The following is a 22,770-nucleotide window of genomic DNA, read 5'->3' on the forward strand; positions in this document are numbered from 1 at the left end:
GTTAGATGGTGACCGGAAAGAGTTGGATTGGATTTTCAGTGTATAAAACGGTATGGGATTTTGATCTAGACATGATATCTGGGAGGCCTTCTCTTTGCGCTTTTGGTTTGTTTCTTCAATGGTGATCTGGTGTGGCCGTGGTTTTTCCATTCCTCGTTCTTTTTGCTAGCTTCAAGCCTTCGCGCCCTATGCTCTTGTCTTACTATGTTAATATCAACACCGCTTCAGCAAGTCATTTCTTGACTTGAAATCAGCTCTATATTGTTGCCTGCTCCTATTTTATTTGGATGAGAGCTTTGCTATTAGGACTGGTAGACTATTTCTCTGGCATTCTCTATTTTACGATTTGTAGTACCAGGTATCCTACGTCTCTTAAGTATAAAGTGATCGGGCTCTGGTGGTTGAAAATGAAGCAGCTTTGTCCTACAATAGATCATATAATATGTGAACATCAACCGCGAGAGGCTGGCCCTTGTGGAGCTGACCTGCACAGCAATAACCGTTCAGCCATATCAATGGACATGCAAATGTGAAATTCCATATTTCATTGCTCATTACGGTTTTTAGTGCCTCAGTAGTCCCTCATTACAGCCACCATGTCGTCTAACCGGGCTACTTCTCCCAGCAAGAGTGCCTCTTTCGCCCTCCATTGTTCGAGTAGGGTTAGTTCTGCTTCAGACAAGTATCGTTCCTCGTTGCCCTTGACATCGCTTCGCTCTGTCTTCTCAAGAAATTCTTTCAACCGATTCCGCTCGAACCGCAGGCGCTGCAAACATCGAGACATTGCCTTATACGTATCCTCCAGGACACTATTACTGACGCGGTCAGGGTCATAGAACCAGAGAAAAATGGTTTTTGAAGGCTGTCGTAGTGCGTCTCGCGGCACTTCCTGTAAGTCGACAAAACCGCCCGTCTGCATGCTGGCGAGAACCTGGCGTAGGTCTTTGAATGGAAGAAGGCTGATTTCCTGTAGACGTTTCTCATCTAGCTTGCCCTTGTCATGGAGTACACGGACAACCCGTAATGCAACATCCCCATATCTCGCTTCGATAATACGTTCCAGTTCGAGATGACGAAGCTTGCGTGCCAAGTGACGGAACTCGACAGTCCAGGTGATTAGGCCTGAAACCATACGTTTGGAGGTGAGGCTATAAGGTGGCTGAGCTAGAAGGCAGAGATGCTGGTCGACTTCGTAAGTACGATTTCCATCTGATTGCGCCCCGTTGGTCCCATCATGGGATGCACCGTTCGTGTGTTCTCCCAACTGTCGCTTGCCGCGGCTGTTTATAGGCTGGGAGACCTCCATGGGACCAACTGACCCTGCCAGGTCCAGCAATAGGTCAACATCCTCTACCACCGCTCTTAGAGGAACTGGCACAGAATAGTGTTCGCCCTCCTCGCCCTCACGCGGGATTTCACTAGTATCTCGGCATTTCGCTGTCTGGTACTCGATACGTCGTAGAAGACTTTCGTAAACTTCGGCTGTTACGGGAGATGAGTCCCGCTCTGCAAGTTCCAAGAAACGGCGGTTTCGGAGAGCGACATCCAATTTTTCATAGTTTATGCGTACAGTGATACCAGACTAAGCACCGTTCCATCAGTTTCTCCTTTGAATTAACCGCCGAAACGGGGCTCTGAAAGCTTAGGGAAAGGGAAGACCTACTTCCATGGGTATTGTGTCTTCACCAAACTCATCGTCTGACCACTCGTTTTCTTCTTCACCGTCCTCATCCTCATCGACAGCAGCATAGTCAACTCGCGCCTTTTTATTAGGTGCCCCGGTAGCTCCAGTAATATGTCTCCGTTTAGCTCCTCGGGGTACTCCATTAAACATCAACCCGCGAGTGAGGTCTCCGTCCAACCGTTCTTTGAGCAATTCGAGCGTCCCCTCGGTAACCGCCTCCTCTAGTTTCTTTCCCTTAAGGGCTTTAATGTCTGGTCTTGACTTAATTGTGCGCTCGGCATCCAAAGCGTTGTCAGCATAGCTTTGGAATTGAGCATCCCTGACACGTAATATGTAGCCATGTCCTGCCAAAGCTTTCAAAGTCGGGTGAAGAAGAGCTGGGTGTTCAGTAGAAATATAATCACTATTGAGCCCATTCGGTCGGTCTTGAGTTTTCTCATGTTCCTCAGCTTCCTGGTGTGTCTCCTCTTCTTGATACTCTTCGGTTTCATGAATTCCTTCAAGCTCCCCACTAGCTTTATTTACGTCGGAATTCGAAGGTCTCAAAGCCGGAAGGGTTTCGAGATAGCCGACTTGCGCATGGCCAAGAAACATGATGGTCGACATAACAGCGGCTGCATATTTTCCCAACCGATGTTCTATAAACTCCAAGATCTTCCCGGATCGAACGAGATAGTATGCGGATTGCATGTTGGGTTCGTAGTACGTAATGCCGTCATCGTAGGACGTGTAGTGGTAGACAAGGTGTTGCTGAATCATAGCTGCGAGGCCATGGCGAAGCTGGGAGATGGAGAGGCGGGAGTAGAATCTCAGCCGAGAAAAGGAGAGACGATCATAGCGACTTAGTGTTGAGAAAATGCGCTATGTCCGCGAGGTAGATCAGAGTCAGCCACATCATGCATTTCGTTCCGCGTTAAGGTCCCGGGCATGGGTGGAAAAGTAGTCGACGGGTGTCTAAGTGCAAACCTACCGCAAATAGTTCCCCAAAGTTATCTTCGACAAGGAGCGCACAGAGCTCGCTAACATACTACCATTGATCAAGTTAATGGGTGAGACTTATGTAGATGGAGCAATCGCATACTTGGGAAGTCATATTAGCTCAAGACTTCTAGAGAATTTAGCAGCTTCAATTCTCTAGAAGGAAACAGCGGTCACCGCCAGATATTCATAGGGGAATGGTATCGACCAGCTAATGGATAAGGGAAGCGCAAACTGGTTGCAGAGCAAACGACGCAAGCTACCCTTTCCCCTCTCTGTCCTACTTTTTTTTTTCTCTTATCGCAATGCTTCGCTGGGGCTCACGTGCAGCAAAATATCATGTGATATCAGCTGACACGGAGGAGAAGGAAAAGCCGGTTCCGCCCGCACTCGCCATTCTAGCCAATCAGAGAGGAAGTAATCAAGGCTCCGGCATCTTGAAGCTTTTCAGACATCGTTTCCAACCCGCCCAACGACAGTCAGAAGCACTCTTCTGCTCTCCCTCTCACTCCACCCTCCCCAATTGCTGTCGAGCTCCTCGGCTTTCTATATTTCTCCTCACATCTTTTATATTCCGCACATGCGATAATGCTGTCGCGGTCCTCTCTCAGCCGAAATGCGCCCCGTGCGCTCCAGAAGCAGTGCTCTGCTGCCGGCATCAACAGCCGTCGAAACATGGCCTCTGCTGCGACCCCAGGCCTTCAGTACGATGTCACTGAGGCTTCTGGCGTGAAGCTCGCCAATAGAGAAGTAACAGGCCCTACAGCAACCCTGGCGTTGGTTGCAAAGGCCGGGCCCCGTTACCAGCCTTTCCCTGGGTTCTCCGATGCTCTCGAACAATTCGCCTTCAAGGTTAGTTCCGGCACACAATGCCCACTCTTACTGGCTCCGCATTACTATGTGAGATGGGATTTGACGAGGTTTTGATCAATTGATAGTCCACACTCAAACGGTCGGCGTTGCGGATCAACCGGGAGGTTGAACTGCTCGGCGGTGAAGTTTCTTCGACACACTCGCGTGAAAATGTTGTCCTCAAGGCCAAATTCCTCTCGAACGATCTTCCTTACTTTGCCGAATTGCTGGCAGAGGTTGCTTCTCAGTCAAAGTTTGCAGGTATGTCGACAGAGTGGTCATATCGGCTCCGGTATATGGGCTAATCAGGCTCATCAGCCCACGAATTGAATGAGGTCGTCATCAAGCACCTCAAACTCAGACAGCAAGCCCTTGCCGCCAACCCTGAGCAGCAGGCTGTCGATGCTGTCCATGCTCTGGCCTTCCACCGTGGCCTGGGTGAGAGCATTACCCCTTCTACCACTACTCCTTTCGAGAAATACCTTTCGGCTGAAGCTCTCGCCGAGTTCGCCCAGCAGGCTTATGCCAAGTCCAACATTGCCCTTGTTGGTAGTGGCTCGAACTCTGCTGACCTGTCCAAGTGGGTTGGCCAGTTCTTCAAGGAACTCCCCAGCTCTGGCAGCTCTGGTCAGTATCAGCTCCATCCCGGTACAACTTCCAAGTACCATGGTGGTGAGCAGCGTATCTCTTCCAAAGCCGGTAACGCTGTTGTCATTGCATTCCCTGGATCCGCGGCTTTCGGCACGTCTGGCTACAAGCCTGAGGCTTCTGTTCTTGCTGCCCTCCTCGGTGGTGAGACCACTATTAAGTGGACTCCTGGCTTCTCCCTCCTGGCTCAGGCTACTCAGGGCTTCTCCCAGGTCCGTGCCTCTACCAAGAGCCACACCTACTCCGATGCTGGCCTCTTCACTATTTCGCTTTCTGGTAAGGCCGATCATGTTGCTTCAGCCAGCAAGAATGCTGTGGATGCCCTCAAAAAGGTTGCCGCCGGCGAAGTTGCTAGCGAAGACATCAAGAAGGCAGTCGCGCTGGCGAAGTTCCGTGCTCTTGAGTCGGCTCAGAACCTCGAGACTGGTCTTGAGGCCACTGGCTCTGCCCTTCTCAACGGCGGCAAGCCTTACCAGATCGGCGAAATCGCCCAAAGCATTGACGCCGTTACGGAGGCCCAGGTTACGGATGTAAGTATATCATATTTATTTTGCGTTGGTATCTTCGAAAACAGGAGGATAGCTAATTTTCTTTCACAGGCCGCAAAGAACTTCCTCTCTGGCAAGGCCTCCGTCGCCTCCGTCGGAGATCTCTTCCAGCTCCCTTACGGCGAGGACCTTGGTCTGACCGTTTAAAATGTATACAATACATATTAGACTGTCTTTGCAAAAAAGCATCACCCCCTTCTCATGTGTCTAGATCAGTCTTCGCAGATATTTCCTTTGTGTCGTGATTGTGGTTGTGTGACTGTAATACAATTGTACCTTATCCAATACTCTTCACATTGCAGTGTAGTATGGGTTCATGTGCTCTATTCCGGCTTCTAAAGTTTTCCCCCCAGGAGAGTTTAATCGGGCAAATTTTAGGTCCCTCGGCTGCCGTTGCGGTGTTGACGTTATTGTAACGATATGGAAGGCTACAGAAATCAGTATAAAGCTAAAACATACAGTCGATTATCTATCGTGCCAATAGCTAGGGAGCACATACATAAAGACGGACATCATAGGCAATACTAACAGTACTATATATCACGATCTAACCATTGGAGATATCCATCCCCATCAGATAGTGGTAGTACTTTCATACATCGAGTGGTGCTTGTTCCCTACTCTTCTGCGAGCGACCAGTTAACTAGCTTAAAGATCGAATGGGATACATTCGCTTACAAAAAGGGATCACACCATCATGGTCGCTGATGTTACCTTGTATTTAGGCGCTCATAACACCCTTTACATTATCATCACCGAGTATTTATTACGCGAAACTTCGGGATTTCCCTAGATAGGCGAAGTGAGTACTGCATGACTGGTAATCCTCGGCTTCAACTGGAGAACATCATAAACACAGAATATATACGGAGTATAGAGATATATATATGGTGGTTGCAAAAGTGAAAATATATATTAATAATCATTGGAAGGCAAGACTCCCACTATCAGTACCGATTACTATCCATAGGTACTATTATAGGCGGGAAATATGACTCCCCCCAACGCACGTGATTGACGGTAACTCCAGCCCATCCGTATTTAAATACGAGACTCAACTGCCCAGTCATCCGCGGGCCGTGCATAGTAGAAGGGTATCTCAAACCTTCTCTAGTGCTTAGCGGTGACTTGATCGCCCGTCAGTTTTTCGACTGCCTCCTTGGCCCTATTCGGTACGACAGACCCACACGTTAGCCAAACACCGCCCCTCGGCTATCACATGAAGATCGGGGATATGGAGGTAATCAGACAACTAGTGCTTTCGGGGCATGATAGCCTTGGCCCGAAAAGTACATCTAGTCCTAAACACCTAGGGGAAAGGTCAACTCACATGTCACCGAGAGCCACCATGCAGACTGTTTGCCAGATTCCTAGTCCTATACGGGGAGTAACTCCACGGTAAAGACCCTTAAGACCGTTGGTCTCGTAGATGTACTTGAAGGTTTTGCCAACAGTTAGGTTCTTAGGCCGGTTGGGGTCGTCCTTCTTACTCTGCATCTCCACACGAATGACTTCAATAGGCTGGTTCCAAGCAGAGAGGCCACCACCGAGGCCGGAGGCTAAGACCTTCTCCATGGCACCCAGTTTTTGTCCTTCTTCCTTGTTGGTCACCTTGCGAATTGCTGATTCTGCGAGACGAGAAAGACCGAAACGGGAGCCCCAGTTCGTAGTTTGACGGATAGCAACTGCATTCACACCACGGTTGATACCACGGATGCCCTCCTTGCGGTAGATATCCATGAATGTCGCGAAGGTGCTTGCAGGCTTTACACCCTGAGCAGCCATCTTGTGCTTGGTGATCTCGACCGTCTTCATACAGGTGCAGAAGCCCATAGTGGCATATGCCTGGGCAACACCACCCGCCATACCTCCTGAGATACCAGCGAGGAAGTCTGGCGCACCGAGCACCTTGGCACGGAATTCCGCCTCGGACGCGACGAAAAGGAGGACGGCGCCTTTGGTGGAGGCCTCAATCCAGGCCCACGGAATGAGACCTTGATAATCTGCACAGACATCCCATGTCAGAGACGGCCGTCACACTAGTCGGCCAAAGGAACAGAAGGCTACTTACAACCGAGGATCCCGCCACGACCCCATATCCGACCCATAGCGCTGGCGAAACTGTCGCCTCGATTGGCGGCCATGGTCGTCTTGATCACTTCCAGCGGCTGAACTATACATTAGCAACCACCAGATTCTGTTGGGTATACTAGGAAAAGGGCACCTGTCCCAAAGTGGTGACCCTAATAATTATGTCAGTACTGAAACTCCCCCTTTTCACTCGCATGGTGGACATAGAGTGTAGACCGCATTACTTACTCGAACATATTCAATCCTGCACCGACTGCACAAAGACTATTAGAACCATGCCGTTCTCTATAATGTTGGGCGACACCTACGCAATAGATTGCTGAACTTGACGGGCTTCTTCTCGAGCTTGTGGCCGGAAGGGGCCATCTCAGCTGTAGCTGTAGACATTTCTAACCTTGGGGAGCGCTGAAAGGGGCCCTGACCAAGGGATGTTGGGGGCTTCGTCGCCTAAGGGATCAGGAAAAGTCGATTGTTGTTTGCAATAGGAAATTCAGGGGGACGATTGCTTTCAATCGAACTTCAAGAGCTGGTATTAGTCCTTGGAAAGGTGTACGTTTATGAATGGCGGGCCAATTTAGATAGCCGATAAAGTAGAGATAGAAGGAGAAGCAATGATGGCCAAACAGAACAGGAAAGATTGGAAATATAAAGTCTAGGAGGATGGATTACCCGGCGTACGTACTCCAAGTTAACTAGGTGCTAGGCCCGACTAGGCTCTCGACGGCCTAAGGCCAGTTGCCGTTCCCCCTCAACTGCAAAAACAAAACCGACGTCGGGGACATTGGGGAGACACTAAACCTAATTGGAGCATTTCTAGGCTGAGTCCTGGCACTAGGCCCAGTGTGGTCCGGCGGTGTAATTGGCTTCAGTTGAGCCAACGGAGCAAATCGGGTGCCCCCCAACATTACCTATTCTTGTATTCGCTGTCCTGAGACGCCGCAATTTACAGAAATGGTTGAGCTGTCCTGATCCTAGTCTCGAATTCCACTCAACCTCCCTGGCTCATGCCCCAGATATTTCTCAAGATGTAAACAAACTCTCACAGCCAACTCACTACCCACTTTTACTACGGGTCATACCAATTGTATGTGTATCGGCTTTAGAAAACGAAGTATCACTATGTTGAGCCTTACCTAAATGTATGTACTCTGTGGGACTTCCTCTGTATATTATTTGTTCTTCTTCCCAGGCTGGTTGGAAGATACCATGTTCTTAGCACTGATTAGTAAATTTGTATTCTCTTTACCTTGTATGTATTTTTCTTTCTATTTTAGGGAAAGCTTTGTTCAATATGTGTCTGAGATACTACTAGTATGAGTACCGGCTTACATACCTACAGTATTATATATACCTGAACACTTATTCATGTGATAAGACATCAGTCGTGAGATCATTACACAGCAAGAGTCCAGATAAACCTCGGAAATCACAAGGTGGTTCGAAAGGAACCGCACTTATGCACAGACATGCCCACTGTAATTAGTACTGTACCTGCGTATTGGCGGCTGCTTTACCATTGTTACCATAGTTACTTAACATTAGTCTTCCTTCCTGATCCCTGGCATTGCCTTCCCCTCTCGAGATGGAATGGGATTTGACACCAGAGTGGTGTGTTTCTAATTTATAGTGGTAATTATTTTCAAGCAAGAGATGGGATAAAGAAGCCATCTAGTCAAAAGATCGACACGATATTGGTGCGCTGTTACAAGGCCCGCCCGGACCAGGTCCTATCATACATTAATCAAACTAACCACAGCACTCGTCGCATCCTAGTCTAATAAAATAGTAAGGGAAAAATACAAAATGGTGTGCTTAATCATAAAACCCTCCTCCGATTCTCGCATCATTCAATGAATTTACAGCTTGGCACCGACAAGTTTGGCGAAAGCCTCAGTGCTAAAGGACTTGGGGCGCTCAATGGGGGCACCAAGGGCACGGTCAATGATCAGCTGAGGCAGGACACCAAGAGCACGAGAGACACCGAACAGGACGGTGTAATAGTTGGCCTCAGTCAGGCCATAGTACTGAAGAAGGACACCAGAGTGCTAAAGATAGATCAGCATTCTTCGGCTTGTAATCGGAGGATCTAAGAATGTGCAATAGACTTACAGCATCGACATTGGGGAAGGGGTTCTTGGTCTTGCCGTGCTCAGTCAGCACGCCAGGAGCAATCTTGTAAACCTGGCTGACGAGCTTGAACATTTGGTCATCAGGGAGCTTGCGAAGGGCAAACTCGCGCTGAGAAACGTAACGAGGATCTGTCTTACGCAGGACAGCGTGACCGTATCCGGGAACAACCTGACCAGCGTTGAGAGTGGACCACAAGTAGTCCTTGATGGCCTGGTCACTGAGGTCATTGCCAATGGCAGCCTTCATCTTTGTGAGCCAGTTAAGCACTTCCTGGTTTGCCCTGTTGAAGTATGTAGGTTAGCTAGATTGACTCTTCCATCCTTTCGTCTTCCCATTTATTTCTAGTTCGTGTTGCTTTTAATGAGGGATAAACATACAATCCGTGAAGGGGACCAGCCAATCCATTCAGACCGGCAGACAAAGAAAGCATAGGGGAGCTCAGAGCACTACCAACAAGGTGGGTGGTATGAGCGCTGACGTTTCCACCCTCATGGTCGGAGTGGATGGTCAGGTACAAACGCATGAGCTCAACGAAGTCATTGTTGTTACCATAGCCGAGCTGGTTGGCCAAGTTGTAGGAGTAATCCTTATCCTTCTGGATAGGAGCAACCTTGCCGTCCTTGAAGACGTTGCGGTAGATCTTCGCGGCGATAGTAGGAAGCTTGGCGATGAGGTCCATGGAATCCTCGAAAGTATAGTTCCAGTAGTCCTTCTTGTTGATACCCTTAGCGTAGGCCTTGGCGAAAGCGGACTCGTGCTCAAGGGCGGTGACAGCCAGAGAGAACTGAGCCATGGGGTGAAGAGTGCTGGGGCAGCGGTCAATGAGCTCCTCGACGAATTTGGGGAGGTCAGAGCGAGCAGCCCACTCGGCAGACAGATCGCGAACCTGCTGCTCCGAGGGAATTTCGCCGGTCAACAGTAGCCAGAAGAGACCTATAGTATATTAGCAGGAGGCACCGATAATTATCACCTTCTAGGGGATTAATGTACCTTCAGGAAGAGGCTCCTCGCCACCGGGAGCCTTGGGTAACAGCTTCTGGCATTCGGGGATCTATGTGACCATGAGTATACGATGGTCCCGGCAAGAACAGCGGGATGATACATACGGTGTATCCACGGAAACGGATACCTTCTTCAGAATCCAAAACAGAACCCTGAACTAGAATTAGCAATCCTCATCGGCAGCTGTCGGCTTCATTGCGTCATGACCTACTTCCCACACAAGGCACTTCACACCACGAGCACCGCCGTAGGCCTGGTCGAGAGTGACCTCACCGACGACTTTGTTGCCATAGTCCCTACAAGCGTTGATGGCGTGGTTAGCAAATGTACTGATGGTCAAGGTATTACTCTCGTGTCGTGCATACTTCCTGAGCTTCTTGACCTTCTCAATTTCGCCGGGGAGCTTGTCGGCGAATGTCTCTTTCAGGGACTACATTGTTCGAAATCATGGCAGTTAGACAAGTCAAGAATCGGTTGCAAGGACAATATGACGAACCTTGGTCTTGCCGGTAGAGTAGCAGCGCAAACCATTGAAGGCAACGGACTGCACGACCGGCTTACCGGCGAGAGAGGTGGAGCGAAGAACAGAAGTTCCGATTCTCAAGGAAGAAGCCATGTCGAATCAAACAACCTTTGTTGAGCGGTTGAGTATAACTGAAGAATGGAGAGGATCTGGGTATATCAAGATAGTGACAGAGAGAAAGAAGAAGAAAAGATGCTGAGGTTTCGGGAGAAGCTCTTTTTTTTTTCTTTCCCATCTGACCGTAACGGTACAGCCGGTACATGGGCGGTACAGTAAAGGTCGGCAACAAGGCAAGGCAATGGCGGGATTCCGTACTATACCGTAATGCTATGCCCAGGAAGGTAGCCCGGTCTCCCGAATCCCTTCCATCGGCGACGTAAGGTGTCTGTGATCCCTTGCCCGCCAGATTCCGTTACGCGGGACGGAGGACCGGAGTAAATATTTACCTAGGCAGAACAGCTTGCTCTCTTGTTTATTTCCCCTAAATTCCTTCCATTATTGCTATTATCAAACTCTTCGCTGTAATATAATTCTCCGACATGGACATCCTTGTCTTCCTTTGCCCCCGAGGTCTGCAGCATGTGCTTATAACCACATAGATTGGTTTGGTCTTTTATCTTACAGGCTGCGTGGTCGCTCGCCAGCAAAACTGACGATCTCGGCACGCATTCCATCCGTAAACGGAGTATTCCACTTTGATTCAAAGTTCCTATGGCTAGTGACGTCGGCCGCGACCCGAGTCTGGGTCGGACCCATCACCAAGGTAGCTGTAGTACTCCTTTCCGAGAATCAGATAATCAATTGAGCACAGCCAGGTTATGAACCAAGTTGTCGATTAATCATATTGAATCACGTTGCTAGAGATACAAAGTATGCGGCAGGTCCTGTTTAGCTATCGAAAGAACTCCATGCTCTGTAGTATCATACCGCGATAGTAGTTCTGTACTTTACTACGGCAGATTCTTCGGCTCTGTGGACCTGCACCCGGAAGGACAACGCCTTAACTCAATTAACAGTATTTTACTACGTACAAAGTACCACCTTCGACTCTCTGGCCCAAGGTCATCATTGAGGCTTACTAAGTAGCTATATTGTCACGTGACATACGCTTCAAGTTTTAGGCCTCCCCAACTGAAAGTGCAAAAGGTGCCGTGCCAGGTGAAATTGTGGGCTTACCAATTCAGGGTTAGCGTAACTTATGATTTTTCTCCTCACCTGACTGACTGCCTGTACTGAAAATCACTCCTTCCTTACTATTTCTTTCACAGCATCACCTTCACGTCAGCCTTTATCTACTTCTTTATTACATTTCTCGTTCTACACTGTAATCTATCACATCTGTCTCTCTTTTTGACTTACCTGACAATTTTCACCTTAGGACGTACCTTGTACACATACTCGCTCGCGAGTCGCAAAATTCCTGGACACCATCGCTTGGCTGTGTTCCAGCTGTAGGCGGAAGCCCCCCCCCTGGTCGCCAGAAGTCCACTCGTGGAATTCTGTAGTGATACGACCAGAAGTCCGCTTAGGAACTTTTCGTCAAAGTTTTGAGATCCAAAGACAGCAGATCTGCTATCACTAAGCATCACAATATCTTCTTGACCGCACTGGATCTCCCAGTAGAAACGACTCGTTGGCCCCTTGATACACCCAGTCGCCTATACAATATTATTTGAAGCGATAGGTTTTGTCAAAGAACTTTCTGGGATTATCTACCAACCATATCTCCGTACTGGGACCCGACCCCTCTAATACATACTATCAACAATGTCGTCTGCTGTAGCAGAACTGGACAATTATCTCCAGTCTATGCTCGCCCTTAAGCCTCCTGGCGTCTCAGGATCTAAAATCAACAGTATCACGTCGCTCTGCACCGCGAATGTTCAGGTATTCTATCCCTTCTAGCTTCGATTGACAAGGGCTATCATAGGAGTGAATGGCAAGCTAACAGAAATTCTTTTTTATTTTTTTGCAGAATGAATCCGTTCTTATCCAGAAGATCTATACACACTTCAAGAAGGCTCCGGGAACACACAAGTTGGGCGTACTCTATGTCGTAGACTCTGTAACTCGACAGTGGGTAGAAGCAGCGCGCAAGGCAGGTCAACCATCTGGTAGTGCCGCTTCCGATGGAACCTTCGCCGCTGGTGTTAACAGAGTGACCGAATTACTACCTGTCTTGATGACTGATATCATAAACAACGCTCCTGAGGATCAAAAGGTACGCTCTAGATGCAAGGTGCATACAGCCATCAAACTACCACACAACCTGCGGGCATGCGTACGGCCGAATAAAAGCGGAGATTTGTGTTCAAATCCCGCTGTGGCCTGTATAAGACTTGATCTACGTATCTCCCGCTATATATCCCTCCCTTTCTGCATAGAGTCCGCCGTTTCTTTTCTAGGTGTTTATTCTGTCAATTTGGGGCGAATAGTTCAACTTACGTATCCCATGGTCTCTGCATATAGGAAAAAATCAGGAAGCTGGTTGATATTTGGGAGCGTGGATATACTTTCCCCGCCCCCATGCTTGCCTCATTCAAAGAAAAACTAAACGCACCCGCAGCACACAGTAAGCTTGTTTCCCTTCCTTTCCATTTTATATGATATGGACGCCGTTGCGCCGTACCCCGATTTGGCTGTATAATCTAAGGAGCCATCGGCGGCTCTTCTAAACGCCAAGATAAGTGCAAACGGAATTCTGATATTGCTTCTATAGATGTTGAGTCCACCACACCTGAGGGTTCCCCAGCCCCAAATTATACCCCCCTGGGGGGTCTTCAGCAGTTGCAGCTACCGCTTCCATCCAATGGCGCAACCTCGACAACTCCTCAATCGGCGCCGGATACCTCTAGTATATTGAAAGCCTTGGCTGATATGGCCAAACAAAATACAGCTGCTCCACCAGCATCAGCAGCGCCGGCAGTAGCACCGCAGTCTAATCTTCTTGGTACTTTAACCCAGCAGAGTGCAGCTCCGCAGCCCGTGTCGTCATCCGTAGACCAGGCATCCCAATCTCAAAATGGGCAGGCTAGTGTAAACCCATTTACTGCTGGGGCTATGGCGACACCTTTCGCGGCCTTGAGTAATGTCGCTCAAAACACGGCATTGGTACAACCGCAAAGCCAGAATCAGACTCCGAACCCATTGACTGCGGCACAGAATCCACTGGCTGCGCTACTGCCACAGGCGACTACAGGCCCAGCTCAGCCCACTCCCGCTGTTGCGACCGACGCGCTGCAACAGCAACTCCAGCTCTTACAGCTCCTAGCCGCGCAGGGAATTCCACAAGACCAGTGGGCCACCGCTCTGCAGATCCTTAGTCTGTCTAATGCCGCTAACATGGGCAACATGAATCCTGCCCCGGCTGCTGGCTTTAGTTTACCAGGTCAAAATGTTAATGCCTGGGGCCGTCCTGATTCCCAGTCACGTGAGTTCGACCGGGACCGTGAACGGGACCGTGACTATATGCGCTCACCTCCAGGCCAGTATCGTCGCCGTTCCCGGTCCCCAGGCTGGGATAGACGTCGTGATGTGTCCCCTCCTCGTCGCCGTGATAGTCCCGTTTACGGTGAGTACCATGGTGACTCGCCCGGTCGCAGGGGTGGCGATCCCCGCGGTCGGCGTGGGAATGATTATCGTCAGCGCAGCCCTCCTGGGCGTAGACGTCGTACTCCGTCTCCTCCTCGTAAGGACCCTACTCTACCGCCTCCCGGCCCCAAATTTATCGAGTGGGATTACTCCATTGGGCAAGGCAATATCAAAGGTTCGTACCGGTTCGATCGCAAACACTGTTTTCGCCATCTCAACTAATTTCTTATGCAGTTTTGAGTCGAACCCTTTTCGTCGGTGGTGTCACGTGAGTCAATGTCAGTGATTTTCCACATCTCGGATTCTAACAACTTCATAGGTCATCCGAGGCGCACTTACGCTCTCTATTCGGCAAGTTTGGCATTGTCCAGACCTGCATTGTCAACATAGATAAACGGCATGCATTCATCAAGATGATCAGCCGCCAGGATGCTGTGCATGCTCGTGAAGGCATGGAATCTTATAAGTCTGGGGACATGCAACTTAGAGTAAGTACGCCTTTTCGTACCTCGTGATAATGTCTAATCAGTCTCTAGACTCGCTGGGGTGTAGGATTCGGACCGCGTGACTGTAGCGACTACCAGACAGGAATTAGTATAATTCCGGTCGAACGACTCACGGAGGCAGATCGAAAATGGATGCTCACTGCTGAATATGGCGGGACTGGAGGCAGACCCATCGAGAGCGGCATGGTTGTTGAAGAGCCAGATATCGAGATCGGTGCTGGGGTTTCATCTAAAGGTTTGTTTATCTTATATTCAAACTTAAGAAATACTCCAAATTGACTTGTTCTTATAGCTATTAGCAGACGGATTGCAACTGATACCGGGGGCAAACGGGGTCCTATCTCATCCCGCACTCAGCAGGACCGTTTCCCCCGGCCAGACCGGGACGGGCCTTCAGCTAGAATGGGCCCAGGGGGCCATGGTGGCCAACCCGATCGAGATATTTCCAATGCAAACAATGTCGGCGTTCCTCCTGCTGTGCCCGGTTTTGGCTTTTCCTTTCCCGGTATGCCCATGTTCCCTCCGGGGTTCATGATGGGAGGAGCACAAGCTGGAACATCTAGCGGGTCAGCACAGCCCCCACCCCCTGGTCAAGGGGGCAACTAAGTTCTTGATCAAATTCGAACTGATAAGGCAAATATTGCTACAGTGGAGACACAATCTTCACTTCTTTCATTCCGCCTTTGTTTTGATACGAGCTTTATTTCTTATATTTCATTGTAAATCATATACGGAACATGGCGTTGGAAATCTCTTCCTCGAACCCTTCAGAAAGGCATATTTACATCAGTGCAAGTGATCTTCCGCCGTTTGAGTGGGCAATCGGATATTGTGGACACTGTCTTGACTTCTTGCGTGTGTTGATGCTTCTCAGCCGATGCCATTGGCTTGAACCCAAATGTTTTGAGAAAATGGTGATGCGCCGCTTTCTCTCTTGCTTTTTTTTTTTTTTTTCTTCCCTTGAACTTGGGCGGCTTTGTGTGATTTTGTTTCTCGCGTATTCGAAAATCAGCAATGCAGTTGCATATCTGCTCGGTGCATTTCTTTCTCCCTTTCCAACAATGCGGTGTCTGGCGATATGTTGGCGCATTCAATTCCCGTTATAATATAACCAAATAAATTTATTGAAAATAGTTCTCAAGATATTCCAATTTTGGAGGCTTTTGATGCCGTAGCAGTACTTCAAAATATCACTAAACCTACGACCAGAGAAAGGGGTCTACACTGAAGAAATACTTCAGTTTTACGCATTACTCAAGCTATCATTATTTCTAACCCACAGATTTAAAGAGTACTGTTACGGCCATGACTTTTCAGATCGAGACTGACAGAGACTATTATTATGTACAATATAGTATATACGGAACTTATACGTACATACATGAGTATCTGCTGAAGATATCGCTTACATTGACTCAACCCTACATTTTACAAGTCCATACGTGGTGTGGTGTCCATGATAATTTGACTCGTTCTTGTTTTTATTCTTTGAGAACTTTACCTATATACTCCAGTTCGATTCTCAAAGTGCTCTGATGTCGCCAAATTACCTCAACAGCTTCCGATAATAGGTCCAGACAGGCTATTGTAACTCCCTATTAGGCACGTGCGGCACTGGAAGTTTCGAATGACTGTTCGAAGTCGGCAATGATATCGTCAATGTGCTCAGTACCGACGGAAATGCGGATGGCATCCTCAGTAACACCAGATTCAAGCCGTTCTTGCTCGGTCAGTTGCTCATGTGTCGTGGACCAAGGATGGATTGCAAGCGTTTTGGAATCTCCGACACTACCCGGTTGATCAGCTGAGGCTGTAGCGATTCATAATCACTGAGTGAGGGACGTACTTAGCTAGATTGCTAATCAACTTAAACCCATCGACGATCTGGCTTCCAGCAGCAGCGCCTCCCTTGACACCGAATGATAAGACACCGCCATAGCCGCGCTTCAGATAGCGCTTGGCGGTCCCGTGGCAGGGATGGTCCTCTAGGCCAGGATACGAAACCCAGCTCACATTGTCGTTTGTACGTAACCAGCGTGCCAGAGCCAATGCATTACTTGCATGCCGTTCAGCACGTAAGCTAAGAGTCTCCAGACCAAGGATTAGCTGTTGTGCAGCAAATGGATTCAATGCTGACCCGAGATCCCGAAGGATTTCAACGCGGACACGGATTGCGAACGCCAAATTCCCGAAGGTCTCCCAGAACTTCAGACCGTGGTAACCTTCGGATGGCTCCACAAACTGCGGAAATCGGGCACCATGTTTACCCCAGTCGAATTTGCCGCTATCTATCACGACACCACCGATAGTGGTTCCGTGGCCACCAATCCATTTAGTTGCACTGTGAACGACAATATCGGCACCATGTTCGATAAGACGGCAGTAGTAACCACCGGCCCCGAAAGTGTTGTCAACCTAGACCATGGTCAACACTTGCTCCAATCAATCACAAAATTAATCTTTACATACGACTAAAGGCACACCTTTCTCATGGGCAGCATTAGCGATAGCCTCAAAGTTAGGCACATTATATCGAGGGTTTCCAATCGTCTCGACATAAACGGCCTTAGTGCGGTCATCAATTGCCGCACCGATATCCTCTGGCTTGTCTCCTTGGACAAATTTGGTCGTGATCCCTAGCCGGGGGAAGAAAACTTTGAACTGGTTGTATGTGCCTCCGTACAAGTTACTGGTCGAGACGATATTGTCACCTGCATGCGCAAGTGCTGAGATTGCCATGAACTGAGCCGCTTGGCCAGAAGAGGCTGCTACCGCTGCAACACCACCTTCGAGAGCTGCAATACGCTTCTCGAAGACATCGACTGTGGGCTGTAAAAAATTAGTATGATTAGCTCTTTTTACCTTCTAGGGCCAACGACCTTTCGTCACTTACGTTCATGATACGGCTATAGATATTACCAAACTCTTTGAGGCCGAAAAGCCTGGCGCCATGTGCAGAATCATTAAATGTGTAAGACTACAGATATTAGAATCACTTAAAAGGCCACTATATACAACCAAAATTGTACAGAAAGGAGCGGGTAAACTGACCGTGGTCGCATATATAGGCACAGCGCGAGCGTTGGTCGTCGGGTCAGGCTCCTGGCTTGACGTCCATTAATACTCAGAATTCGCATGAGCTGGTTGGGAACGATGGAAATGAATATATATACCCAGCATGAAGCTGAAGAGTTTCAAAATGAGGTTGTCGTGACTCGGCCATTGGTGCCTTTGAATGAAACAGCTGCTGTCTTTTTGTAGCCGGATTGTCAATCAAGAATTATGTTCTGTGTAAGGCTAAAACATTAGAAGTTATTACCCACGGCTTTTAGGAGAGCCCGTAAGGTGGAAAGGATGACTACATTGCTTTTATATGTGCGGGGATAAAGTAGCAACAATAATGCGCAACTACGATGGCGTGATCGGTGGAGGGAGGGGGTTAGAAAATAAGAAAACGAAAAGAGGGGGAAAAGTAAAGTATGAATAAATAATAAACATTAAAAATAAAATACGATAAAATTAAAAGAAAAGGAAAAGGAAAACAGAAAAAGCACGAAAGGAGCATACAAATCCGTCTATATAGCTGGGCAAAATAAGAAGAGCAGTTTCTACTAGAATCATAGTGATTTGATATTAGGCAAGGCTACATTTGTAACTTTGACACTTCCACATGTATAGGGGCACGATCCTGTATACATTTACCCATGTATACGTACAGTACAGTCCCTCACAAAACACTCCATCCCCAGAACATATGGGGAAAGGGATTGGGGTTCATGTTTGTGCGGGTGACTCTTAGTACCAGGCACATACCTACGGCAAGCCATTGCGGCCACCGCGCATTAATTCATTTTCCTATCTTTCTTAGGTTTTCTTATCCTCTTCTTGTCGAGTTCTTTCACCGCTTAACTATCTGACCGCGCTTGATTAGTTAATACTAGTTCTAAATCCTAACTAATATAACTGGTAAACAAGCGGGCCATGTTATATTCTATATGAAATGGTACTTTGATAATCTAGTTATCTCAACAACCAGAGATAATAGTAATATAATATTTAATATTGATATAAATATAGGGTCTTTAAATAGAATATATATCTTAATATATTTTTAATATAATTTTCTGACATTTTAAATACAATTATAGATAAATTACCAAAAATACAATATAATTTATATTACTTTATATATTATTAGATCTAGAATCCAGATCACTATTAGCCTTGGTTATTAAGATACTTGGTTTCTAAAAGTATCCTTCGTATAGAATAAAGATGGCCCGCTCGACTGGCATAGCCCGCTTGTTTGCTAGTTATATTAATTGACCCAGTAGTTCCCAGTCATGTGACTATATAATTATACCAAATAGACTACAGAGTAAATAGACTCTGTATACTACATACACAGTATCCTACACGGGGTCCCAGTTCCGAGGGGTCAGAATTTAGTAGCTGGTCTGACCCCCTTAGAGGTCTACCGCCTTTATCACATGATAGGATCTCCGAAGGGGTCAGAATTTAGAAATCACGTGCTATAGCTCCGAAGGGATTAAATTTTATAGATGTGATTTCAGCAAACGTAGGGTTCATATTAGGCCGAGCAAGGTCTCCGCAAGGTCTCCAAGCTCAAGGATTGGGAGTGCCTTCTTATACCTGTTACTCGGGCTCGATCTAATACTATACTACTGCGAAGTGGGTCGCTAGTCTAGGATTCTATTCGACAGTTCGCTCAGCCTCGTTCGACAGGTTGTCGAACGGATCCGGTAGGGAATCGATTGAATCCGGCCTCCTGGAGGTCGATAGTGCTCGGCGAGGCTATTTATACTAGGAGCGCTCCGATTCGAAATCACATAGAATTAAAATAATTTTCTGACCCCCTCAGAGCTTTGATTAGATTTTACTTTAAATTATATTTAAACTAAAAAGATTTTGAGAATCAATACACTTTGGATTATATTTAAAATATTATTTAAATTTAATATATATTTTAATTTAATAAAAAAGTTTTTAGTTTAAATATAGTTTCAAGTACGTAGCTAAAATCTGATCAGAACTCTAAGGGGGTCAGAAACTAGAATAGTCCCGTAAAAGAGCTCCAAGGGGTCAGAATTAAAATATCATGTGAAGCGGCAGTATTTCTTCTGATCCCCTCGGAGGTGGTTTCTCCGCCCCACCCTAAACCCCAGCCACTAAATCCTGACACCCCCCCCCGGGAGCTGTATGCCCTATACTACACAAACCAAGTACACTATACAGACTACTTAGTAACTATATAGACCACGCAGACCACGCAGACAAAGTAGGCTAAGTAGACTAAGTAGACTAAGCAGATTAAGCAGATTAAGCAGATTAAGCAGATTAAGCAGATTAAGCAGATTAAGCAGATTAAGCAGATTAAGCAGATTAAGCAGACCAAATGAGTAATTTAAGTAGATTCAGTATAGTAGACTATTCTGCCGGCAGAAACACGTTTAAAATGTAGGAAAATGATTTAATGCGCGTTGGCTGCAATGGCTCAGTACTTCCAGAGATGCAGCTTGATAAATCGATGGTGGGAATCGTGGTGTTTCGGTGACGCTGGGTTACTGTTAGTACAGGGGTACAGTACAATCAATCCCTAGTGAAGAAATAAACCAGGGGACCAATATTTTATGGTAATCTACCATGTATACCACTGAGCACCACAATTCTCCCGTACTAACTCTAGAATACTTGAGGTCATTGTAGGGCTAGTCACGTTTTCCGCCCTATAAGTATAAACATACTGTACAGGTACTTATCATATGTACCACAGTATTTACATAGCCGTAGTAGTAATAGTAGTAGAAACTGCTAACGAGTAGATTCCCCGTCGCATTCAATCAGAATCTGCCAACAAACCCATCTGCATGGCTCCTCAAATTAGCAGCTCATGAGATCATTGTCACCCACTCCCCAGCCAATCCTTCGTCTTCACGAGTGCGCCGCGAGGCGCTTGTCGTCATAGGCAGCCATATTGATGATCACAAGCTTCCACCAAACGAACCACCCAATAATTCAGTCATGGAGAAATGACCCGCTTATATGTCGGTCAACTTCTTCCTTGAATACCCAGGAACTTTTCACAATCTCCTTCCTTCCATACAACATGCGACCATATGTGAAAAAGGTAATTACCTGAGGCATCAACCCGGAAATTGAGCCACTGACGCAGACGTTCACCTTAAGTTCGGCCAAAACAGCATCTTTACCAACTCGTCCCCCGCTGCGAGCTGAAAATTGGGGTAAGGAATATCTTGAGAGAGTATCAGCGGCAGAGTTTCGTTGCCGAAAAACGGCAAGAGATCTTCGACAACAAGGTTTACCACATGCTCTTAAATCACAGGCCTTGCTAAATATTTTTTTCCAACTTTCTGCTTTTCTCAATTTCGTTAGATAACCAATCTTGATAGAACGGCTGTAGCAAACGTCGTCAGGCATTGTGTTTCCCTTCTCATTCTGATTGCGTTGCGGACTACGAGAAAGGACCAAAGAGGCTCGCTACCTGCTGCCCGCGATGGCTCTGGATTTTCCTTGGGTTTATCCTGTTCGGGTTGTTCAAGTGGTCTTTGCGATCATCATTCTTGGTTTGACCGCATACAGTCAGTCTCCTTCTTATAGCTGACATGGCAAGCTGAAAGGACGCTGACTCTCAAGAAAAGTTGTCAGCGTGTACAATAATAACACCGTCAATTTCATGCTTTTCAATAGCATCTGGACGGCATTCTTCGCAACTCCGTACCTCGCCCTTGCGCCTGTGCACTTCCCCCAGATCGCACATCGCTTCGTTATACCAGCCGTAGAAGCGATTACCTTGATTTTCTGGTTTGCAGGCTTTATTGCCTTGGGTGTTCTGCTTCCTGCTCCTAGGTTCTGTCACTGGAGCGCCTGCAACTGCGCTCAGGCAGCCACGGTATTTGGAGCATTCGAGTGGTATGTCCTCCCTGGTTGAGAATGACTTTGCCATATTATAAAGCTGCCGTAGTATTAGCTGCTGATATAAGGTATACAGGGCTTTGTTTACGGCCACGACAGTAGTGGCTGTTCTCGGTGCTTTGCGTACCAGGTCAAGCACTGGTACGAAGCCTGCCCCTCAAACTACTGCTCACGTTGGCGTCTAAGCGGAATAGTAGCGGCAGTGCCGTGAGCTGCCTCTCAGCGATTAGGACCAGTTTCTGGATAATATTATGTTATGAAGCTCGACATTAGGTGCTAAATTTTATGTGTTACGATATCTGCGCTGACTCCGGTTGATTCGATTTCAATGATAATGTCCTCAATGAAAGGAGTGCCGAAAAAAGAAGAAAGCCCAACGGGAGCCCGATAAAATATACGAGCAAGAAAAAGAGGCTCCAGTCACTTTGCAATAGTCTATCCCGTTATGTCTTGCAACTTGACCAGTTTACTCCTTATGGCTCAATTTTGAGTGGGCCCCCCCTTTGTTTACCATTTTATATAATTGGATGTGAAGTTATCTTAAGACATGTTAATGCCTATATATGTGTGTATGTGTGGACAATGTATATATCTTCATTCCACAAATTGATAGCTGGAATTGGTTATGTCGGGATCAGGGAAAGGAGATAAAGCACTCACGAGAGCTACCCAACAATGTAGTACGACAATTTGCTGGACTTGAGTACTAGTCGTCGTAGGCTCATAGTGCAGGAGATCGTGTTTGCGTGTAAAGTGCGGGGTCAAAAGTATGTGACCTCCGCTGTATGTATAAAGGATGGAGACCACTGAAGAACATGCATAGATACAGGATATCGGATCAATGCCTGAATAGGGGGGTTTGGGGGATTTGCTTGGTACCGGGGTCTACTGAAGGTAGGTATCCGCTTCGAGGATGAAGCTATTTAGTACGGAGTACTTAGGGTTCTTTTTCCTCGGGAATTCAGTGCCCAGCCGCAGCTGAGGGATGGGAACATTTAAAAGGCCTGGCCACCCCCGGTGCCCAGCCACGGAATTTTGTACCCGACGAAGATAAAAGGATACTACTAAGTAGATATACTTACAGCTACAGGACCTGCTCCTTTACTACTAAAAAATTAAGCATTTGTTAGCATGAGCATGAGTAAAGAGAACACGGCGAATTGGTGCCGATTTCTACTTTCCCGCCACCGCACGACCCAGAATTTCAATCACTATCGTCACGGACTTACGAGAGAAAAATTTTTCCTCCGCCCAAAATTTCCT

At 47.3% G+C, this 22,770-nt stretch overlaps 7 protein-coding genes across 7 annotated transcripts; 3 read left to right on the plus strand and 4 right to left on the minus strand.

Moving 5' to 3' along the window:
- Positions 1–302: 302 nt before the first annotated feature.
- On the minus strand, positions 303–2,872 carry BDV38DRAFT_148137 (putative DNA directed RNA polymerase III subunit Rpc82). Its single transcript, XM_032051577.1, has 4 exons — positions 2,766–2,872; positions 2,655–2,711; positions 1,664–2,545; positions 303–1,582 (listed from the first exon to the last, which is right to left on the minus strand). Exons 1-4 carry the CDS (start codon positions 2,775–2,777, stop codon positions 572–574), a joined length of 1,962 nt encoding a protein of 653 aa, XP_031910947.1. The 5' UTR covers positions 2,778–2,872; the 3' UTR covers positions 303–571.
- BDV38DRAFT_148209 (ubiquinol--cytochrome-c reductase subunit 2) lies at positions 2,848–4,942 on the plus strand. The gene is made up of 4 exons (XM_032051578.1): positions 2,848–3,514; positions 3,601–3,775; positions 3,833–4,692; positions 4,762–4,942. Exons 1-4 carry the CDS (start codon positions 3,251–3,253, stop codon positions 4,855–4,857), a joined length of 1,395 nt encoding a protein of 464 aa, XP_031910948.1. The 5' UTR covers positions 2,848–3,250; the 3' UTR covers positions 4,858–4,942.
- A 173-nt stretch (positions 4,943–5,115) lies between these two features.
- Positions 5,116–7,472, minus strand: BDV38DRAFT_253938 (putative mitochondrial DNA replication protein (Yhm2)). The gene is made up of 5 exons (XM_032055275.1): positions 7,030–7,472; positions 6,782–6,953; positions 6,041–6,713; positions 5,210–5,875; positions 5,116–5,138 (listed from the first exon to the last, which is right to left on the minus strand). Exons 2-4 carry the CDS (start codon positions 6,852–6,854, stop codon positions 5,821–5,823), a joined length of 801 nt encoding a protein of 266 aa, XP_031910949.1. The 5' UTR covers positions 6,855–6,953; positions 7,030–7,472; the 3' UTR covers positions 5,116–5,138; positions 5,210–5,820.
- Positions 7,473–7,993: 521 nt separating this feature from the next.
- Positions 7,994–10,549, minus strand: cit1 (citrate (Si)-synthase CIT1; the record flags this gene model as incomplete). Its single annotated transcript, XM_032062622.1, has 8 exons — positions 7,994–8,846; positions 8,911–9,211; positions 9,309–9,864; positions 9,922–9,982; positions 10,038–10,085; positions 10,145–10,229; positions 10,299–10,363; positions 10,430–10,549. The coding sequence occupies 8 exons, from the start codon at positions 10,547–10,549 to the stop codon at positions 8,658–8,660; spliced, it is 1,425 nt and encodes a 474-aa protein (XP_031910950.1). The 3' UTR covers positions 7,994–8,657.
- A 1,170-nt stretch (positions 10,550–11,719) lies between these two features.
- Positions 11,720–15,876, plus strand: BDV38DRAFT_253963 (Nrd1 complex RNA-binding subunit). Its single transcript, XM_032055276.1, has 9 exons — positions 11,720–11,780; positions 11,835–12,343; positions 12,432–12,677; positions 12,926–13,028; positions 13,176–14,222; positions 14,282–14,315; positions 14,367–14,535; positions 14,584–14,788; positions 14,846–15,876. Exons 2-9 carry the CDS (start codon positions 12,224–12,226, stop codon positions 15,157–15,159), a joined length of 2,238 nt encoding a protein of 745 aa, XP_031910951.1. The 5' UTR covers positions 11,720–11,780; positions 11,835–12,223; the 3' UTR covers positions 15,160–15,876.
- An 86-nt stretch (positions 15,877–15,962) lies between these two features.
- BDV38DRAFT_253972 (O-acetylhomoserine aminocarboxypropyltransferase/cysteine synthase family protein) lies at positions 15,963–17,972 on the minus strand. Its single transcript, XM_032055277.1, has 6 exons — positions 17,727–17,972; positions 17,605–17,659; positions 17,447–17,530; positions 17,023–17,382; positions 16,400–16,968; positions 15,963–16,341 (listed from the first exon to the last, which is right to left on the minus strand). The coding sequence occupies exons 1-6, from the start codon at positions 17,774–17,776 to the stop codon at positions 16,152–16,154; spliced, it is 1,308 nt and encodes a 435-aa protein (XP_031910952.1). The 5' UTR covers positions 17,777–17,972; the 3' UTR covers positions 15,963–16,151.
- Positions 17,973–21,088: 3,116 nt separating this feature from the next.
- Positions 21,089–21,692, plus strand: BDV38DRAFT_285470 (MARVEL domain-containing protein; the record flags this gene model as incomplete). Its single annotated transcript, XM_032060488.1, has 3 exons — positions 21,089–21,173; positions 21,234–21,504; positions 21,584–21,692. 3 exons carry the CDS (start codon positions 21,089–21,091, stop codon positions 21,690–21,692), a joined length of 465 nt encoding a protein of 154 aa, XP_031910953.1.
- Positions 21,693–22,770: the final 1,078 nt, after the last annotated feature.

This window comes from Aspergillus pseudotamarii (genome assembly GCF_009193445.1).
Source record: "Aspergillus pseudotamarii strain CBS 117625 unplaced genomic scaffold BDV38scaffold_49, whole genome shotgun sequence".
Classification (NCBI taxonomy): Eukaryota; Fungi; Ascomycota; class Eurotiomycetes; order Eurotiales; family Aspergillaceae; genus Aspergillus; species Aspergillus pseudotamarii.

Bases quoted from the DNA above. Each gene is read 5' to 3' on its own strand.
- BDV38DRAFT_148137 (XM_032051577.1), bottom strand. The intron at 2,546-2,654 runs GTAGGTTTGCAC...TCGCGGACATAG, and splicing joins ACTTTGGGGAACTATTTGCG to CGCATTTTCTCAACACTAAG. The intron at 1,583-1,663 runs GTAGGTCTTCCC...AACGGTGCTTAG, and splicing joins AAGACACAATACCCATGGAA to TCTGGTATCACTGTACGCAT.
- BDV38DRAFT_148209 (XM_032051578.1), top strand. From the start codon at position 3,251: ATGCTGTCGCGGTCCTCTCTCAGCCGAAATGCGCCCCGTGCGCTCCAG. The intron at 3,515-3,600 runs GTTAGTTCCGGC...ATCAATTGATAG, and splicing joins TCGAACAATTCGCCTTCAAG to TCCACACTCAAACGGTCGGC. The intron at 4,693-4,761 runs GTAAGTATATCA...TTTCTTTCACAG, and splicing joins CGGAGGCCCAGGTTACGGAT to GCCGCAAAGAACTTCCTCTC.
- BDV38DRAFT_253938 (XM_032055275.1), bottom strand. From the start codon at position 6,854: ATGGCCGCCAATCGAGGCGACAGTTTCGCCAGCGCTATGGGTCGGATA. The intron at 6,714-6,781 runs GTAAGTAGCCTT...ATGTCTGTGCAG, and splicing joins TCGTGGCGGGATCCTCGGTT to ATTATCAAGGTCTCATTCCG. The intron at 5,876-6,040 runs GTGAGTTGACCT...CGTACCGAATAG, and splicing joins ATGGTGGCTCTCGGTGACAT to GGCCAAGGAGGCAGTCGAAA.
- BDV38DRAFT_253963 (XM_032055276.1), top strand. From the start codon at position 12,224: ATGTCGTCTGCTGTAGCAGAACTGGACAATTATCTCCAGTCTATGCTC. The intron at 14,316-14,366 runs GTGAGTCAATGT...ACAACTTCATAG, and splicing joins CTTTTCGTCGGTGGTGTCAC to GTCATCCGAGGCGCACTTAC. The intron at 14,789-14,845 runs GTTTGTTTATCT...TTGTTCTTATAG, and splicing joins TGCTGGGGTTTCATCTAAAG to CTATTAGCAGACGGATTGCA.
- BDV38DRAFT_253972 (XM_032055277.1), bottom strand. From the start codon at position 17,776: ATGGCCGAGTCACGACAACCTCATTTTGAAACTCTTCAGCTTCATGCT. The intron at 16,969-17,022 runs GTATGTAAAGAT...ACCATGGTCTAG, and splicing joins AGAAAGGTGTGCCTTTAGTC to GTTGACAACACTTTCGGGGC. The intron at 16,342-16,399 runs GTACGTCCCTCA...TCAACCGGGTAG, and splicing joins TTGATTAGCAATCTAGCTAA to TGTCGGAGATTCCAAAACGC.